This window comes from Cyprinodon tularosa, unplaced genomic scaffold, assembly GCF_016077235.1.
Source record: "Cyprinodon tularosa strain WSP-4 unplaced genomic scaffold, ASM1607723v1 ctg84, whole genome shotgun sequence".
In the NCBI taxonomy this organism is placed as follows: domain Eukaryota; kingdom Metazoa; phylum Chordata; class Actinopteri; order Cyprinodontiformes; family Cyprinodontidae; genus Cyprinodon; species Cyprinodon tularosa.
In genome coordinates, this window is record NW_024039607.1 from 4,147,861 (window position 1) to 4,168,530 (window position 20,670).

General features: G+C 40.2%; 1 protein-coding gene across 40 annotated transcripts in view; it reads left to right on the forward strand.

Annotated features, from left to right (window-relative positions):
- tcf7l2 (transcription factor 7 like 2) overlaps positions 1-20,670 on the forward strand; it is a 103,477-nt gene that overhangs the window by 76,598 nt on the left and 6,209 nt on the right. For 7 of the 40 annotated variants that reach the window (XM_038272747.1, XM_038272777.1, XM_038272772.1 and 4 more), the window contains 9 exons: positions 6,256-6,388; positions 8,612-8,714; positions 10,641-10,727; positions 14,891-15,031; positions 15,133-15,295; positions 15,411-15,518; positions 16,696-16,759; positions 17,518-17,568; positions 19,757-19,829. In XM_038272747.1, coding sequence (XP_038128675.1) covers positions 6,256-6,388; positions 8,612-8,714; positions 10,641-10,727; positions 14,891-15,031; positions 15,133-15,295; positions 15,411-15,518; positions 16,696-16,759; positions 17,518-17,568; positions 19,757-19,829 — 923 coding nt within the window. Of the gene's footprint in view, positions 1-6,255; positions 6,389-8,611; positions 8,715-10,640; positions 10,728-14,890; positions 15,032-15,132; positions 15,296-15,410; positions 15,519-16,695; positions 16,760-17,517; positions 17,569-19,756; positions 19,834-20,361; positions 20,436-20,670 lie in introns of those variants that run through there. The other 33 variants (XM_038272755.1, XM_038272762.1, XM_038272769.1 and 30 more) reach the window with 20 other exon arrangements.

Consider the following 20,670-nt stretch of genomic DNA (forward strand, 5'->3'; position numbering starts at 1 on the left):
TGATCTCGCTCATGCCTTAACCATGAAATGTAAAGTAAGATTTCAATTTCCTCGCAGATTAACATATCCCTTTGTTAATGTCGCCTCCCAATTCAGATTCCTAATTGCTTGGCTTTCAGATGAAATTCTGAGGGGCTGATTGCATTTCAAAAGGCAGGATTCAGTCTGGCTCTTAACACCGTGATGCAACATCACCTCTTAGAGAAGCCCCCTTCAACTCAGGTATGGGGAGTTCAAGGGCCTGTTTACGCTGAAAGGGATGGAAGAAAAAAAAAAAACTGCTTTAACACACGTGCTTGTCTAAGAGGCGATTTGTCTTCACAGAATACAACAGTTCTGCCAAATAGCACTCCATATTTAAGCTATTTGATTTTATTTATCCCTGACATATCTGAGCATGTCCTTTCTGCGATTCTATTTGATGTACCGACTATCAAAGATGGGAAGCGCAAATAAATGGTGACGAACGACTTGAAATGCTGGCAGAGAGAGAGCAAGCAGGAGGAAGGGGAGCAAAGGCTCTGGCCCACATAATATTTTTGTTCGGCGCTCTGATCAAGCAGTCGGCATGTCACTGCAGCAAAGTGAATAGATTAACTTTTAAATATAACTCTGGTCTCCAGAGCTTCTTGCCCTCTGAGATGCATCTTCTCTGCGAGAGAACTGATTAACTTCTTCATATTTCCTGCTTTTTAAAGAACCCCACATTATAGTTCTTGATATTGTTTTATTTGATCACTTTAGAATTTAACTCCCTCCAAAAGACGACTAGAACTAAATTAAAGCAGGGTTATTTTTTAATATTCTTTAATACTCCTTCCTCAGTTTTACTTTACTGGACGATTACTTGCTGTCTGCAAAGTTTGGAAAGTCTTTTCCAGGTCCCTAAAAGTTTGTAAAAAGAAATGAAACTAATAGAAATATTCCTTTTTCCACCTTTTTATTTTATTTCCTATTATTTTAAAGTCAATTTTCCCCATTTATCCTTACATCCTTCCTTCCTTCAGTAACCAGTTCCTGGAACCTTTGTGTTTAAATTAAAGATGCACTGATCAGGCTTTTCCTCATGGATGCAGATTTCTGCTTTTCTTTATTACTTATTAGATGAAATAATTTTCTGTAGCTCATTGGTGGAGGTTGATGTCTTGATTCCAACAAGAAATGCATAAAATATAAGATTTTCCTTTTTTTTTTTTTTTAAAGCATTTTTCTCTAATCTGGTTTAATAAGTTGATGAAAATAAAAATAAATCAAATTCCCTTTTTTGGTCAACAGATTTACAAGTCAAAAATTAAGTCCCTACTTTGGATATATTCAATAAATAGGAAATAAAACCTGCTAATCCCAGATTAGATTCAGGCAGGAGGAATTTTTCTTTTCCAATCTCTGGCTGATAATAGATGCATCTCTAATTTATGATGAATGTAATAAAATTTGAGACGTCAGCTTTTATCCAAAGGATGATTTTCCTCTCAGTCTTCTAAGTTCTTGTTTGTTGGCTTGATGTGGGGCCTTATTGAGAGCTCTTTGCTTGGCGGGGCCCTCTAATCCTCCCAGACTATACCAGCTGGCAAAGACTGAAAACAGATTATGTTAGTTGTTTAAATTAAAGGTAATCCCAGCAAATATGCACTAAATGTAACACCTTTTTTTTCTGCTCCTCAGTATTGCTTTATTTCTATTTTTTTTACTGTATTGTGTGACTTGGATCTGGGTGAGAGCTTTGGCATTTTTTTTTTCTGCTTGCTTTAGGAATTCAGAGGATCTCTAATCCATCACCCTGCTGTCAACCCCACATCTCTGTCTGCTCTTCTCTTCCTTTCCCTGGCCTGGCCTCACTACAGCTCATTAGCGCCCCGCAAGCTGTTGTGACAACTCATCATATCATGACATAAAGCATAAAGACAAGGGGCTCCAGACCCCCACGGGGCCCGCAAGGTCGCCACCTTCACATTTAGGGCTCAAATTGGCCCTGCGAGGTGCCACCAGGCGGAAATGCAAGGCCAACAGCTTTTTCCTGTCCGGCCTTCACCTCTGCTGCTCCCTCTCTTTGTCTTTCTCTGTCCTGCTGTCACTTTTTCTCCTCTATCCGCCTTCTACTGTACCCCCACAGAGGGAGGACTTGAAGTAGCCAATTTATCTGCTTTTCTGTTTTTCTCTGTGTATGCACAGGATACTACTTCTGATTAAACCAATTTAGGCTGTTTTACTTGTGAAAACTATTTATTGATTGAAGCTCCTTTTTCAGATGAGGCCTCGTTGTAGACTAAATGTGTTCAGTAATCTTTAATTATGGTTCCATCAACATTTCCTTAAGGGTCTTTTTGGACCTTTTGCTATTTTCTTCTTGAGTATCTGTTTTGATTGTCTTCCACTATTTGTTAGAAAGTATGGAGGTCGGCAGGGATGGAAGAGGCAGGAAGTTTTTTTTTTTCCTTTTTCTTTTCCTCTTGGCTTTTGTGGAGCAAACAGGAGAGTCCGGCCTCCCACGTTGCATGCTTTTGTGTCTTTTTTTCCCCCCGATGGGATGAACTCCTATATTGTCCCGCAGTGGCCGTGCTGGGCAAGCGCTGAAGAAACTGCTTCCCATGGTGACCACTGGTTTCTAGACCAAAGTTTAAACAATAAACCATACTAAAGGTTTAATCAGTAACATGAGGATTAAAAAATATACATTTTCAGATTTCAGAAACCATAAGCTGTGTTATTTAGAATCTGTATTCAGTGATTGAATAAATCAGTCCATATAGTGTGCTTTGTATTCTCATACAAAGCACACTATATATACCAAAAGTGGTATTTATTAAAGGGGGGGGAAAATCATTTCAAATCATCCCTATTTCCCAAAAGAAAAAAAAGAAAATCTCCAATTTGTGCTAGAAAAAAAACCCTTTCCACACCTGTTATCATGTTAGAAAAGCTGGATTCAGTATTTGTAAGGAAATATTTTTTTTACCTGCTTTTATCATGCATTCAAGCTCTGAATGCCAGTGATGCATGGCCCCTGTTTCCAATAGTTAGATTCATATTTCAGCAACAGGGATGCTAAGGGCCATAAAGTCGGGTGCAGACGTTGTGGAAGTGAAAAAGAAAAATGGAGCATAAAAAACAAAAACGTAGTTAATCTAAAGGTGATATGTCATAGCAATACAGGGCAGCCCATAATCCTGATCCAATCCAGTATAATCCAGTATAAGTTTGTGGCTCATTAGCATCAATAGAAATCTACAAAGTACCTGAGTGGCTAACGGCTAGCCAGCTACAGTACTTATTGAAACAAAATGTTTAACATTTAAGGCTAGATTATCAAATACAGTCTAAACTCTCTATGAAATGCTAAATTGGGATTTAGGTTAAACCAGTAATAAGCCCCAAACCAAATGCCAACTTTAGTGCAGTTAGAGGCTAACGGTTAGTCAGCTAAGTTATTTTAACAATATCTTATCTACCCTAATTTTATATATCAAGATGTAACGTAGTCCTAACTCAACGGTAATCTGTTAAATAACTCTCATTTTGCTTGTGTAGAAAACAGGTTAGATATTTGCGGAGTTCTCACATCTATCACAATATAGGCCTTTTATATGATTCGATATTAATCATTAGTTATTACTGTTTTCTTTATCTATTTCAAATAAGGTCCAGGGATAAAAGCCATACTTCCAGCTGTAACCCTAAACCTATTTAAATGTAACCTTTAACCTTTAGGAATAGGTTAGCGCCATACTACTACCAACTTGACTTAGTTTGGTTTCCGCGTCCTACAGTCCACAGAAAACCATGTGATTCTGGATAAAAGTTCAGTAAAATTATAGAAGATTTTACTGGACATATTTTCTATTAATTGTGATCAAGTGTCTATTGCGATATATCTTGATTTACTGCCCTGCTGAAAGGGCTTCCAAACTCTTTCCATCTTGTTTTTAACTTCACTTAAGTTTTAAACAAGTATCCAAAATAATATAATTTAAAAGTTGGAAAAGCTTCTTCAAAACTTTTGTTGGAGTTTTTAGAGCTAACCTAATTAGATGTCTTTATAAGCTGACTTCATCATTAGGAACCTCTAGCACTACGTCCAATTTGACTGAAAACTATGAGATTTAGATGTAAATAAAAAGGGCTCGTTCTAAAATTGCAATATTTAAAGTTGGCTCAGATAAAATAATTGATTTTTCTTTTTTTTTGAAGATACACAAGACTCTTAATTCATACACTTCCTAAAATGATTAAGCTCCACTTACCAAATTATCTCTGTGTTAAAACTGTGCTTTGATTTCCAGCGTCTGACCCTAAGGCTAAAGTAATAGAAGAACATGAATCTCTCAGTGCTATTTATTTCTTTTTTTCATCCGTCTAGAAAAAAAACTCTGGCTTAAAAAAAAAAGTGCTGATTCTAAATGTGAAAGGGACTGTGATGTAAATAGTCCAACCTCCAGCCTCCCTTTCAGCCCCTCCACACACCCACTAGACTTGCTCTCTCTGGATGGGCCATTTTGAACCCTGGCCTCAATGGCTGTTGTCCTCGGACAAAAGAACTTGTATAAATGGCTACTAAAGCTTTTTAACGCACAGCGATAAGGAACTCACAACATTCTTTCACATCATTACTCAGGGGGGGAGGTAGGTTAGGAGGTGAAGGATTGCGGGGAGGGGGTGCAGGAAGAATCGTTCTCTTTACGTTGAACCTCTGGAGCTGCATCTTGATTGGTTTTCATCACTTTTATTCCTTGTTTTCCATCAATGTATGGATTAGATTTCAGTGCCAAATGAGAGACTTGTGTTTTTTTTGTAAGAAATCTCTTTCCACCTATACCCCCCCCACCCCTGCACACTCTCCCCCTGACACAAACACATCCCTCCCTCCCAGCCCTCCCTAGCCTTTTCAGCTCTGGGCTGTGAATGAGTCCCAGGAGTCTCTCTGCCTCCCTGGAGTTCTGCTGGGGTTCATTAATCTTTCATTGGGACCACGGCAATAGGGAACAGCAAACACCCCCCCCATCCACCCCCACACAACCACCGTCACCCTCCCTTCACATTGCCACTCTTGTAGAAACTCTATATGGGCGTACTTCTCCCAGTTTGGACTGTCATTGCATCAGGTTCTCTCATAGCTCCCTATAAACTTCCTCCTCAAACAGCAGTGGTTACTTTTGCAGCATTAAGCTCTGCACACATTTGTCTTGCCCTTGGCCTGCGAGCTTTTGCATTTGTATTGTTGACGAGCGCGGGGGCCACTGTGCATCTTAAGCGTGCAGCCCCCCTACCAGCATCTAGACCTATTAATGTTTTTCAAAGTCTTGTAGAAATGTGCCACAGTGGAGCTCTCTTTCTTTCTCGCACGGTTTAAAGTCACTAATGAGGGTGTGTGGCCTGTGAGAGAAGAGACCCAACACACACAGACACACAAGCAGCTTGGTGTCTTCCTCCTCTCGCCCCTCCTGAACGCATCATCCATGTTATGATAAGCCTGATTAGTGCTGCTTCTCGGGCTGCTGAGGGCAGGATAAGGATGTGTGGGTAAAGAGGCGAGAACAGCCTAGTCTTGCAGCGCGGTTCTAATCTGGTTATCTCATGTTTAGGGGACTCTGCTTGTTAGTCCCTGTCCCGGCCCGGCCTGTCAGTAAAAGCCCAAGCTGCTGTTAACACCAGCTCCCTTAAAGCTCCACTGTAATCTATAGGTAATTGAAAAAAGGGGTTCTGCTCCACTTAGGAGCACAAAGAGAAGATTACAGAGCAAAAACTAATTTTGCAGAAAGAAAAACGTAGAGATGGATTTTCAGCCCCACCTCTCATCTACTTACTCCCTCCCTTATTACACTACTAACCAAATGACTGGAGCCCTGAGGGAATAAATAAGGAGGGGGGGATTGGAGCTGGACTGGAGCTGCTAATGGCTGCAGATTTACTCCCGCTGCCTTGATTTCGTGGTTTACAGATGATCGATTACTTGAGTGCAACAGAGGTTTTAAAAGTGTTTCATCAAACATGAAGCTCAAATATGAACTGGCAAGCCCACAAACCTCTTAGATTGTGTTACTGAATTCCAATGTTGACGCCACAGGAGTGTTTCTAATTACAAAGCCATGCTATTTTTGCTGTGGTTTGGTGGTTTTGGCACCCTGAGAGCAAGCAGAGGTTTTTCTTTACAAATGCTTTCAGACGGATCTGTAATCTGAGTTTTGACACCACTGCCTCTCCTTTTTCCTCTCTTTTTGTCTTCCTGCACGCGTTTCTGCGCCTCCTTCCATATGCCAGTCTAATAAGGTTCCAGTGGTACAGCACCCGCACCATGTGCATCCTCTCACGCCTCTGATCACCTACAGCAATGAGCACTTCACACCAGGGAACCCCCCACCTCATCTACAGACAGACGTGGATCCCAAAACAGGTAAGGCCCCAAAAGTTACGGGGTTTCACTTCATAAATGTTAACGACCGAAAGCAGAATCTGAAGCGCAGACTTTCCTAAAAGAATTAAATCGATGATGTATTTAACTTTGGATTACAGACTGGGGTAGATGGTTAGCACACTGCAAAAAATTTTAATCTAAGTAACTTTTTTCTTAAGTAATTGCATTTTTCTTGAATTGTTACCAATGGAACAAGATAATTTCGATTGAAAATAAGAAAAATTAAATGCATTATCTTGTTTCAAGTGCATATTTTCTCATTATCCAATTTTAAAGGATAAAAATACTCCTTCCATTGGCAAATCTTTTTGTTTATCTACTCAAATTAAGGGTAAATACATTTTTACTACTTTCTAGATCCTTTTCGCAGTGTGGGACATGGACATGCAATCAGAGCTAGAGTGGAATGGTTAAAATCCCAGCGTTTTTAGTGTATTAATGGTCTAGTCAAAGTACAGACCTAAATCCAAGCTAAAATAAAAAAATAATGCACATAAGTTAACTTTTTCCGAATAAGGCAACTTTCTAAATTTAATCCATATGACTATAGGTGTTGATATAACATAATGCTGAGCTGGGCACAAATTTAAAACACTTTTTTATAATTACGTAAAGGAAACATGTAATGTTTTCCTCCTTTATAGTTTGGCTGTATTTTTCTGCTGCTTTATAACATGAAGCAATTAACATGCAAAATAGTTTAAGGCAGATTAATACATTTTTGCAAGGTGCTTGTTCTGATATCTGCTTAAAAATCAAGTGGAATTCAGCAAAACGTGTTTAAAAGTCTCCTAACCAGAGAGTAAAATCCAGAAATCTCTATTTGAATGCCTGTGATTCTTTAAATTCTGCTTTTTGCTTGAGCTTCATCTGTTTCCATTTGAATCAGGCTCAGCATTCGTTGGCTTAGTCTCGTCTCTTATTGGAGAACAACAACCTGAGCCGTTGCTCGTAAAACATCTCATGAATTAAGGAATTCGACAAACATCCTCCTGCTCACATGACCACAAATCGGATTGCTCAACACAAGGCGGCCTCAGTGGTTTGAGCCCAGATAAAATGGAAACCTGTGATCGTAAAGATTCCTGGAAGTTAAAGAGCTTTTAAACCTTTTAGCCGAGCTTTCATCGATGGAGTGCGAGCCTATTGGAACTTCCTTCTAAAATCCCTGACAGCCTGTTGATTCTGCAGATCAGGTGACCGCTGCAGCATCTGCCCCAAAACATTCACTTGCACATTTTTTAGGTAATTTCACTCATTTCCACGAGATTCTTGACCCCAGTACTTAATTCACTTTACTGTCATTCAGCCCATTCTTCTTGCTTAATGCGCTTTTCTCTGCGGTGAATAATTTTGTGCTTTTCTGTGGTCTCCGGCGGATTGGTCCCATGTTTTAGGTAATGATGTTCCCTTATTATGATTGCCCCTCACAAAGGGGAAATTATGTACCAGCTGCTGTTTAATGTAGTGCTTAATGGGGCAGCTTAATTGGGTGCAGTGTTTAATTAATGAATGAGTTATATTGGGTCTTGAGTATTGCACGATGATGGGTTAATGCTCCCTGGGCTTTTCCTTTTAGTGGAACTCGCCTTTTGAAAAATGGTATTCCTGGAAAGTTCCGATTTCTAAGCACATACAGACGTTGAGCAGAAAGCTGCTCTAATTTTGCAGCAACCTCTCCGGATTACCTGAAGCAACATTCCAAATAAGGCATCTAACAGAACTTTCTTTTTAGGGGAGATATACGGTCACATGTAATCTGGGCTGTTGGGGTTTTCATATGCATCACGTAAGGATCCATGAAGAGGTGGAAGTCAGGTAGCTTTACCGTTATTGGCAGCTCTCTGATCACCGGGGCGGCGTTTTAATTCGGTCTTTGTTTTGTTAACTTCTAAACCTCCGTCATTTTATATTGTTAATCTCCTGCTTTGCCAGACAAAATGTGACAAGAACCACATCAGTGTTTTCTCCTCACTCTTCTACACCCGTGCCTCTTCCAGCACATTGTGCTGCCTTTGATCAGGAAGTGTGATTTTTAGCGCCGCGTACACAGAAGCAACAAGCCCTCTCCCTCCTTCTCCTCCTGTGATGTTTGCCCCGTTCAGATGGGAAACTTAACAGACTAATTTTAAGCGCTGACAAAGATTTGCCTTTTCTGTCCACCTCCTTATTCCGTTCCGTCCTTATCTCTTCCTTCCACAGGAATTCCAAGGCCTCCTCATCCTCCAGACATATCTCCTTATTACCCGTTGTCACCTGGCACCGTTGGCCAGATCCCCCATCCGCTAGGATGGTTAGTACCACAGTAAGCAACTCTTTTTATTACTCTTTCTTATATGTTGTTTATTTGAAAAATAATGGAAATTTACAGTCTTGATGATGGTTGAGTGAAAAAACATGGATACATATGATAGCCCCTCTCCTTATATGGATACAGTCAAATACTTTAATCTAAATTTGAGTACTTCTTTGATTGGAGAATAGATCCGTAGAGGTAAAAAATGATTCTTTCTTTCATACTCCTTCAGTTAGGATATGACAGGCTGCACTTTGTTTGCTCTAAAAGGGCATATTTGACCATTTTCTTCTCCCTTTTTTATTTATTTTTCTCTCTTCAGCCCACATTTAGTCTATAGGGTTAAGATCTAAGTTATTTTGTGTCTTTGGAACCATATTTGTTCCTAATTTGTCATTAAGAACTGGACGATTATCCAAATAATAGACCCAGTGGTGCTTTATTTTGGTTTAAAAACAAAACAACTAAATTTTTACAAAGAATTTATCTAACGCCAACTAAAAAAAGAATAGGCTTAATTTGGCCTATCCTATACTATCAGGGGAACCATTCACAAAGAAAAAACATCAGGGTTGGTACCACATGACATTAGACTGCAACATCAAATTCAATCATTGTAACCTTTGATCATTTAGTTTTTAAAGTCTTCTGGAAGACTAACGTAGAATTAAACATCTTTATTTTATTATTTAGTCCGTTCCACCCTGACACACATAAGTTTAAACATTAGTAACCCACTTATAGTTATAAATCCCCTACTTTTGCTTCAACAGCTTTTTCATGCAAAGAGGAAACAAAATTTCTAATGTTTTTATATATACAGAATCCAAATATGTTATTGTTTCTATAAAGAGCTTATTTGTAGATTAATGGTATCTAGATTGATTTATTCTGCAATTTAATGATTCTTCTAGAGGAAAATGTATTTTTATTGAAAATGTGTTTGTGTTTCAAAAGCAATCCATCACTTTGTGCGTTTAAAGACGGTTCTTTAAAAAGCTTTCTTTGCATCACTTCCTAACAACCTGTTGGTGTGTAGATGGTAGCCAATGGTTGCTATTGATTCTATGTGAAGCTATTTCTTTTAGACCTATCCACAAAAAAATACTCAAAGGTTGAAGTTTAAACTTTTTCCAATGGATTAAAATGTATTTTCCTTGTCTGTATTTTAGCTTTGAGTCGACAGACGTAAACGTAGAGGGAAGATTGTTAAATGTCGGATCGTTACTGACGGTGGTTTTCCTCTTACAGTAGATTTTCTCTTCCTGATCGCTTCCTTAGACTCTCACCAAGCTCAACTTCTCTCCATTTTTCTGTCAAATCCTATTTTGCATGTCTGCGTTTTCTCCAATTAGAGCAATGAACTGTGATTGCCTGTGTTTTACCCACAATTCCTCACAGAGACTCTCCCTTGGTAACTCTTGTCAACACTTGTTAATATGACAAAAGGCTACAAATTAAGCTCTGTTAATTTAATGTTTTCTCACCGCGATCTAAATACCGAGAGAAGCCCTGAGCGCAGTCGTGGCGCCCTTTGATTCGCTGCACTTTATTTTGGTATAAATTTACATTCATTATTGTTTGTCTTTGGATGTGTAGACCTCAATTAGCGTGATGGCTCCATTAAAGGGACCCGCGCTTCGTCTTTAATTATCACAACAAAACACCTAGTTCCAGCTTGGGGAGGAACGGGGCCCCACTCTGTCGACTCCGAGCGAAGGGTTATGAAATTTAATTAGCCACTGCTATCAAGATTTGTGGCATTCAAATTGTTCAGAGTTTTCCCCGGCTTTGATCTGCGCTCTGCAATCCCCTCGATTTTTGTCCTGATCAAATGAGAATAAAGGGGCCCACATTGGGGCTTTGGCGTCTCCTCTTCCATCAACCTTATTCCTTTACCTTTTCCTCTTTCTTCTTCTCCTCCTCTCCTCCCAGGCAAGGTCAACCTGTTTATCCAATCACGACAGGGGGTTTCAGACACCCCTACCCAACTGCACTTACTGTCAACGCATCCATGTCAAGGTGAGTTAAGCCCAAAGTGCGTCAACACCTCAGCCATCACACATACCCTTCTCACTCATCTGTCTCTGCACACTTTTCCTGAAACTTCTCTCTTAAGGAGAAGCTCACACTCATCCTTGGTGTGTTCAAAAGGCCATTTCTCCAGTGCAGCTTCTCCAGCTTGTGTGCTTAAATATTAATTATATTTATCATCGCCTAATGAGGCCCCTGAAGAACGTTTACCCCCGCCGCATGTCAGGCAGCGCTGAAATTAAACGGCGGGGGCACGTCCTCGCTGTGAGTCGGAGCCGTCAAACAGATAAACAAACAGAAGCACTTTGAAGGCGACAAGAAGACGTAAAGTTTTGGTCGCTTCGGTCCGTTCCCACGTCGGGGGCCAGTTCAAATGCTGCTGTGGACATTGGGGCTCCCATGACAGGAGGCGAAGGGCCGTGTTTGTATTTGTCGTCATCTTGATCACACGTGTTACTAGTGAGGAATCCGCGTCCTCCGGGTTGCGTTGGAAACCTAAGGTTCCTTTTAAACGACGCTTGTTATGATTCTTGAGTTTAATTACAGCCTGATAGGAGAAGCGGCTCTGGAGGGCAGCCGGTTTAGTCCTCTGTGACACTGATGGATCATGTATGCAAAAAAAACCTGCAGCTGAGACGCTTCTGCAGACATAGGGTCAGCAGCAAGATGAATGGAGGTTCTAAAAAGTCAGATGGATGCTCTGTTTTTAGCTTAAAAAAAGCTTTTTACTCACTTATAAGGTAGACAAAATGGAATTTTTTTTGTTGAGTGTGAATTCGAATATTAGCAGTTGCCCCTCCCCCACTTGTTGCTAGGTACCTGATTTGAGGAAGGCTTTCTTACATTTCTCTTACAAAAACATGCTATTTATTTGACAAAGTAGCTTTTATCTCATCTTTTACTGCACTGAAAGAGGGCTGCTATGCTTAACCCATTTACTCTGTAGTACCCCTCCCCCACTTGTTGCTGGGTACCTGATTTGAGGAAGGCTTCCTTACATTTCTCTTATAAAAACAAGCTATTTAACAAACTTTATCTCATATTTTATTGCACTAAAAGAGGGCTGCTATGCTCAACCCATTTACTTTGTAGTACCCCTCCCCCACTTGTTGCCTCCCAACACAAATCAGTCGGTTCAAAACAATCCGATTTCCCGGGTGAATAAAGATGCTGTTACATACATTTTAGTTCTTACCTAGTCCTAAAACAATGCAGCCACATTCATAAGTTTATTTTTTCCATCTTTGCGAGAAGAAAGCAAATAAATGAAGCCCTGCCCCTCCACCACTTGTTGCTGTGCAATGCTGGTTAGAGTGCTGATGTATTGCAAAAAAAAACAAAAAAAAAAACACTGCTGTTTTAGTCATGGAGTGTCATGAGAGGGAAATATTCCAACTTTGAGGGTAGTTTTTTTTCTGAGAAGCAGCAAGTGCCTGTTTTTCTCACTACCTTTTGAACTCTGTCAGATTTCCCTTTCAGTTGCTTTTTGCCCCCAACAAGTTTCAGGTGCAGACCGTCGGTCAGATGGCTGCTTGGCCGTTGGCATCTGGTGGCAGCATCCCGGCCAACCTGGGCTTTAAGCAGCTGCTAATTTTCTCCCTTAATGACAGCCCCTACAACGTGATCATCTTATTTCCAGTGCAGCTAATTGAATATACTGACTGTGGGTGTATGGTGGGGGGAGGGAAGGGGGCTGGCCATGGGGGAAGAGCTAATGCCCCTGTGATGAGGCCCCTAATTGAATTAGTATAACTGAATAGATGGAGAGCTCTGGGAGTTCTCCAGAGAAGAAGGGGAGGGATTTATAGCGCCCTTAAAAAAAAAATGCGCTTTTCTAGATAAGAGGAGAAAATCTGAAACAATCTGCGTAATTTTATCAAACCTACATTTTTTTTCTAACTAGCCTACAGCTAGTTGGTTTTGTTCAAAGAAAAGCAAACCCGTTGGACTGTTGTAGCAGCTCGACGGACTGCATCTCACTGGAAGCAGAGAAAACATGATCCAAGCTTTTGTCAGGAGTTTGGTTGAATTGGGGTTCAGGGAATGACCTGATAAGTTGCACTTTAAACAAAACAAAAAAAAAACTGCAGTCATAAAAAGAGTCAGAGATGCACAGAGGAGCAAATCAGAGACATTATTTTTATAATAGGTTTGCAGCCAGAGCAGGTTTCCCCTCATTTTGTGTGTTTTGGAAGTATATGGGACAGGTGGGTGGATGACGGGGCCGTTTTCCCCCTTCGTGTTCAAGCCTGGCCCTTTGATATCTCCTCCTGTCATGCTGCTTCCTCTATTTCCTGCGGAACGGTCACATCATTATACATTAAACAAGCGCGGGGTGCAGCCGGCAATTAAATGGAGCTGGTTGATGGTGACCCATACCCCTATTCTCACACAAGCAGCCATTCCTACCTTTCCGGATGAACACATATGTACCTCTATATGCTGTTTAAATTGGTCTGAGCTGCTGTTTTCCGACGATGAGCCTAGAATGTGACGATGATGATGCTTCAAAGGGATGGCCGTCATGTTTAAACCATAACCTGGGCCACGCTGTGTCAGAGGGACGGAGGGGAGGTGTTGAGGGGACAAGAAGGAGTAGAGAAGAAGAAGAAAGGAAATGGATCTCAGAACAGGGGGAAATTTTAACAAGTGCAGAGAGAGCGACAGAGGGAGAAAAAGGGAAAAGGCAAACGTTGCCCCTAATGATGGGCGCTGTGCAGCCACCGCCACTGAGCTCCCCATCAGCAGATGACACGGCACAAACACCACCGTGTCCGGGATGAAGGGAGGAGAGGGGGAAAGGAGAAATGGAGGAAAAGAGTTAGATGGGAGGAGGGGGGGTGGGGGGTTAGCTCTGGTAATCCCCAGAGATGGCCTCCAACAAAAACTAGTTGTTCCTGGCGAGTTTATCCTCATCATTATATACTGGCTCGGAGCCATGCAGCCAGACACAGTCGGATAATGAGCTGCTTTAACACAAAAAAAAAAAAAAAAATGAAAGAATTATTCCTTCTTTCTCTCCTTCATCCTTCTATTAAATTTGTTTGCTGATGTTGAGTTCTTTAAACATACACATGCTGCATATATACCCGCTTAGATAATTAGCTCCTCACACACTCTGGAAAGCTGGATCTCATCCCCTTTTTTTTATTTTTTTCCAGGCTATTAAATCATTTCTTAAACGAGGCTTTCTGGCCTCGATATTTGGATCAGTCAGAGATTACAACACGATGATGGGGAGTGTAGGGAGAGCAGGGTAGATAAAGATGGCAGTGATGCTGACGCTGCTGAATTCGCAGAAAGCAGATGGAGTCCCAAATGTTGGACATTCCTTCTCATGAGGAGATAATGTCCTCTGATTTAAAACCTCCAAAATTGAGGCTTTCCTTTTTAAAAGATGCCATTTTTACAGTTTGATGCTTTAATACATTTTGTCACAAACTTTCCTCAGCTTTCTTATCAGAACGCTACAGGATATACAAACTCAAAGCAGTCTATAATTGTGAAAAGAAGATAAAAACTAATCTAATTTATAAAGTTTATCCTCCATTCATTGTGGAAAATCTGAAAGGTGCGGCATGCATTTGCATTCAGCTCCCCCCGAATCGTTATTTTGAAGAAGCATCTCTCTACAGTTCTAGCTGCATGCCTTTTGGTTTATGGATGTTATTTTGTGTATTGAATGAAGAGCTAATGTCAACAGCAGTTTAGGTCTAGCTGCAAATTATTAGTAGGGTTTAGTTCTGGATTTTGATTAGGTTGTGTTGAAATGTTTAGTTTTTTATGGGTTGTTTTTGCAGGATATCAGGACAGATTGTTGCTGCAGATAAAACAGCCTAAATTGAATTTGTTCTTTATCCTCCTCCTCTGCTCCAATCATCCTAATCCTTTCTTTTTTTTAGCATCATTGCTAATTTAGCCCTCTGCTTTTGTTGGTGGAGCAGAGCATTCTTATGTTGCTCTATCATAAAAACCTCCCTGTAAATATATATATATATTTTTTTTTTTAGTCTGTTTTTCTACATTGTATGAATGTTTCTGTTATGTTAATAGAAAAAGAAAATATTATTTTGAGATTAATTTCCTCTGCATTGTGTTGTTTGTGCTCCATCTCCTCATTTCATCCTTGTCCATTCTGACGATTTACACAGTCTTCTGTCCTCTAGATTCCCCCCACACATGGTGCCCCCTCACCACAGTTTGCACACTACGGGCATCCCTCACCCGGCCATCGTCACACCCAACGTCAAGCAGGAATCCTCCCACAGTGACATCAGCTCACTTAACAGCTCGTGAGTAAACCGACCGCATCCTGAACTTTCCCGGTGTGAAGACGCATCCAGGCCTCGTTCCGTCTCATTTCACTTATCCGCTTTCTTTACCTCGTTTTCAGGAAACAGTCAGATGCGAAGAAAGAGGAGGAGAAAAAGAAGCAGGTCCACATAAAGAAGCCTCTGAACGCCTTCATGCTCTACATGAAGGAGATGAGGGCCAAGGTAGTGGCAGAGTGCACGCTGAAAGAAAGCGCTGCTATCAACCAGATCCTTGGGCGAAGGGTAAGTGTAGAAAACATACAGACTTGGGTTTGTTTGTTAAAATATGACTCACTCTTAAATGATTCTTTAGGTTAGGATGATAAAAGAAAGGCCTAATATGTTTTTCAATGCGTAGTGGCACGCCCTATCGCGGGAGGAGCAGGCCAAGTACTACGAGCTGGCCAGGAAAGAACGACAGCTCCACATGCAGCTGTACCCTGGCTGGTCAGCACGAGACAACTATGTAAGTTTTTAAGTTTACAAGTCGTAACGGCATCTTTTTTCTCCCCCTTTTTTTTGTATTTGTTTTGGAAACACAGGAAAGTTTTATTCTTCATTGCGTAGAAAACAGATGAACTTTACTAAAGCACGTCCTCTTATTGTAAGGAGGAGCTTGAATATAAGCTCTATAAAAAAACACCATGGTAACTAAACAACCTGGTAAAGTATCGATATAAGGATAATATTTCTAGATAAATACGGAAAAGGAAAGGATTTCTAGATCTATTCATCTGTCCATTTATTTTACTTCCATTAGTTAGATTTTCCTTAGTATTTAGATAAAAAGAAATATTTCCAAAGCGGGTTTAACCAACCAATAATGTATTCTTTTAGTTTAGATTATTTTATTGTACATCTACCTAATAATTTCCCACATTTCAGCTCTGAGAAACATCAGATATGATGGTTTTTGGTAGAACTTTTCTCCATATCATCCATCTGTTCTTTCTTAGCATTTCTTTACTGTAATATTGAATCTATCGCTATCTACAGGCTCGGCATGGTCATCGATCACCTGAGAGGATGTATGTAATGATTGGAGTACTGTAGTTTAGCTGTTTTAACTTTAACCGTCCTTTTTTGGTTTAAAATCAAGAAGTTCACCTGTTTTTATTTGCTAATCTGCTCTAGTTCTAGTTATTATTGGCTCATAAAGGGATTTCTTTCATTAAAACTCTTGTTTTTCTAAGCTTGGCTTTTCATACTCTGGGTGTGTTGTAGTTTACATTTAGTTCTGACGCATAAGTGCAGATCGATCCGTTTCTGTGTGGCGTTGAACGAGGGATTCTCTGTTTAGCAGCTGTAGAGAAATCGGTCTTACTAAGCAGAGGCATGTTAAAATTCTGCTTTTAACAGAACCATATAAAAGAACAAGATAACTAGGCGAAAAGAGCAGAAACAGACAGCAAACAGAGAGGGGGGGGGGGTTGTCTGGCCTGCAGTGTCTGTTAAAAACCGGAGGGCAGAAACTCTACAGAGAGAGAGGGCAAGTGAGAAAGGGGAATATACAGCAGAGTGAATGAATAAATAAGTAAACACCGAGATGAGTCCTATTCTCTCTTTCATGTTTTGGGCATTCTGCTATATAATAACTAAGGTTCCTGTCGGTGTCTGTCTCTTTTTTTCTTTCTATTTTTTTGGCGGCTAACCAACAGGGGAAAAGGAAGAAGAGAAAAAGGGAAAAGCAGCAAGCAGAGAGCAATGGTAAGTGAGCTGCAATTATCTCTTATATTAGAAGAACCCCATCATGTGTCAGGCAGATGTGACATCTTGCAAGATAAAAGTCAAGCTTGTTTTTTTCTTTTTTTTCTTTCTTGTTATATTTTTTTATTGTGCCTGCTTTTTTTTTTCTTTATAGTTATGCTACCCAGTGCAATTTTTCTAAATGGTAGAGTTGCTTGTAACACCCTCCTCCCTCCCGTTTCGTTTCCCCCAGCTCTCCCTAGCTAATAACAACTGAATATGCATGACCCCCCCCCCCCAAATAGTCCCCCACTGCACCCCCCTCACCACCCTGCCTGGGCTCTTAGCCCCCTGGTATTTTGATATGTGTTTTTTAAGAACTTGAAGCATTTTGAGAGCCATTAACTTTGGCAGTGTTGTATGCTTGGCCCTGTTTTTATCATTTTATATCGCCTTTGCCCTGCAGATTGACTGCACCACTGTGCCGTATTGGTGCTCCTTGTGTGCGTGTGTGCATGTCCCTGAAGTGTGCATGCATGTCTGCATTTCGCTTGCTCCCTTGCATGCATTTTTTTTTCTTTTATTGAAAACAAATCACTTACATCTTAAAATTAAGGAGGTTTGCTATTTCTTTGATTTATTTATTTGAATCCATCTCTGCTCTTCTGATTCATATTGTGCGGAACGCTGTGCCGAACTTGTTATCAATGTATTTTGCGCTCGTTTTGGTGACGGATTTCTTCTTGAAGGCCTCTCTATCTGTTCTTTTTTTTTTTCAGAACACAGAGAATATTTTCCAAACCCTTGCCTTTCACTCCCTCCGATTACAGGTGCTAATGTCATTTTAAGTATCCAATTACTAACTGTTTCTTTGATTATTTTCTCTTTAAAAACCAATGTTTATGTATGGGCAGGTTTCAGCTTAAATTCTTTTTGCTGATATATCCTATTTTTTTCTTTTGCTTTGTTTGCTGCTTTCTTTTCTTTCAAAGTTTCAGTGTTTAAGCTAAGTTGTACCAACATATGTTTCTATATGTAGAAAAATGACAATGCAATGCTTTTGAGGAAGTGATGGTGTAAAGTTAGATTATTACTGTAAAGTAAGGGCTTGGGACGTCAGGGTAAACCTCCTTAATCTATATGACCTTGGTTGCTGCCTCTTCGCTTTTCCAGCATGAGTTTGGTCTCCTTGCTGTTTAATTTAAGAGGTTTTCCACTCAGACATGACCTGGAATCAAACAGGGTTGTTCTGCTCAACTTCTACCAATCAGACACTTGTAAATAGGCTGGTTTTAGACATCAAACGATTTATATAACATAAATTAAAAGATTTAAACCATTTCAAGTCATTTCGTTGAAAATGCTGGGTTAAATTTAGTCTTTTTATTGGGTCTCTCATATAATTTCCCTTCAGGATTAATAATGTTTTTAAGTGAAATTAAATTTCTAAGTCTAAGTTTAGGATTTTAGCTTCAAAACTCGTAGTTATTGAGCGATAAAAGAAGCCTTTACTGGTTTTAATGGTGTTGCAAGCTTTTTTAAAATTCAGTTCACTTTATTTATATAGCGCCAAATCACAACACGTAATCTCAAGGCACTTTACGGAGTCCATTTAATTGACTTGTAGCATAATTAGTTTGGTTAAAAGTTTTTTATCTAAGGAAACCCAGCTGACTGCATCCAGTTGTTGACTTTGCAGGACTGATAAAAAAAAAAGAACAAACAGGACATGAACAATTTGTGTCAATGTGAGATTACAGCTACTGGCTAACTGTTAGCCGTAAATCGTGCTTAATAGTTGGGCTTTTAACCTTTATTCTGAAATCTAAACTGGACAAAAGTTTTAACGACACATTTTATATGGTATATAATAAAAACACAGTGGAGAAAAGAAATAAATGGTTTTCTTTTTTAAACATGAGCACACTGTATAACTGCCTCATATCATCCCATCATTGTAATAACAGATAGCAGATAGGGATGTGCAACTTATTCTTGCAATAGATAAAAATAAACGGAAAAAGCGTATAAATGTTTGTCTCCAGGGTTTTAATGTTTTTATGAGCTTGAAATCTCTTTTTCCCAGAGTCCATGGATGTGATAATTTTATTGTTGTATAGCAAAGAGCTTATTTTTAGCTTGCCAGCACAGACTAGCACGCTAGCTGTAACCATCTCCTTTCTGTTTGGCGCCATCTATGGGGCTGGAGTGAGAATGTTGGTTTCTCACTCTTGTTAAATGTAGAAAGACCAAACAGAGGCCCTTTGCAATATGAAAACTGCATAAAAAAACACACAAAAAAACCACAATTATATTACAAATTTAATTAATTGTCCAGGTGTAATAATTGTTGAAACAAAGAAATATAATACTTTGAAAGTTACTATTTAATTTCAGGGTCATTTCATTGACAGTTTCTGCTCAGTCTTTGCACTGAACATTTTTTTGCTTTTACATTAAAGCCCTCAGATCATGTCTTACTGAGGGATGCCTGCCTTGGTAATAGTGACTTGCAGCTGTTTGTCTTCAGACGGTTTGCACTTATTGAATGCAGTCCAACTGTTTGATACCAGGTCAACAATAAGCTTCCGTCTTCAAGATCCAGGCTTTTTTATTCCTTCCCTGGCTGGAACTAAGCCTCACTGCTTCCACTGCCTAATTTTACCACCTGCAGATTAAAACTGATAGCATCTAACAGCAGTTTTTATCTTCTTTATCTATTAAAATGACCCTAAAATCTGCCTTAACCTTCTTTGGATATTAGGTGTTTTTTTGACTTGGGGTGATCCTATAATATAACTTTGCATGCTTTTGCGTTCTACTAATTTCTGGTGCAGCGTAACTGTCTTTTCATGCATATTTGATTATGGCCTTGCAGGGTTTTGGAGCCTAGCTTCACAGATTCACCGTTTTCTGTCTTTTTTTTCTCCTTTTCCTTTGATTCTCTTGTTTCATTTTACTGGTTTCGGTTCTGTTCCTCCTCCTCTGCTGGCTTCCCCTCCCCTGTTGTGGCATCAGACCTGAGCGCTCCTAAGAAGTGTCGAGCGCGCTTTGGGCTCGACCAACAGAATAACTGGTGTGGCCCGTGCAGGTGTGTATGGTGTGTGCTTGCACTGGCCAGGGCCAAGGTGAAGGCTGGGGCGCTGTCAATGCTGGGACTGCCTCCTCTCGCTCTCTTGCTGCTCTTTTTTTGTCCTCCCCTCCCACTCTGAGCCTTCCTCCCTGTCTTTTTCCACCGGGCTATTGTGACCTACCCAGCTTCCTCCAGCCACGCCCTGCCGGTCTCTCTTTGGGTTCTTGCTTCCTGTTTGGTCAATATGGGTATCAACTCCAGTGTTTGTTTGAATGAATGATGTGATTTCTTGAACCTAGGGGTATATATCTACTGGGTGGGTTACTGCAGGATGCACACTGAGCCTCTATGAGGTCACTAAAACTGGCAGGTCGGGGCTTGGAGGATCTGACGTCCAATAGTTTGGTCAATATGGAGGTTATCCTAGTGTTGCCAGCCTAAATCTAAGCCCTGGTTGTGTTTTTTTTGTCTGTGTAATGACATGTACATTTTCTTTTTTTTTTTCTTTTTTTTTTGTCTGTTTGTTTGTGTCTACCTCTTTGGCTAACAGATGCAAATACCCCAAAGAAGTGTCGTGCCTTGTTCGGGCTTGACCAGCTGAGTTTATGGTGCAAACCATGCAGGTATAACTGCTGTAGCAGCACTAAGAGGAAGACGAACCACACCTGCTTTTTTTTTCCTCCTTCAGTAATTGGCTTGAATGTCTTCCTAAAACATGTGCTGACAGATTGAAAAAAAAAATCTCCTTTTTTTTCCCTTTTCTTCTAAGATTCCTGCTCAGCTACGTTTTTTTTCTTGCTGAACTCAGTTCAAGCCCAGTGGCAGAAAATGGATTTCAGAATCCTCCTTATCTAGAGAC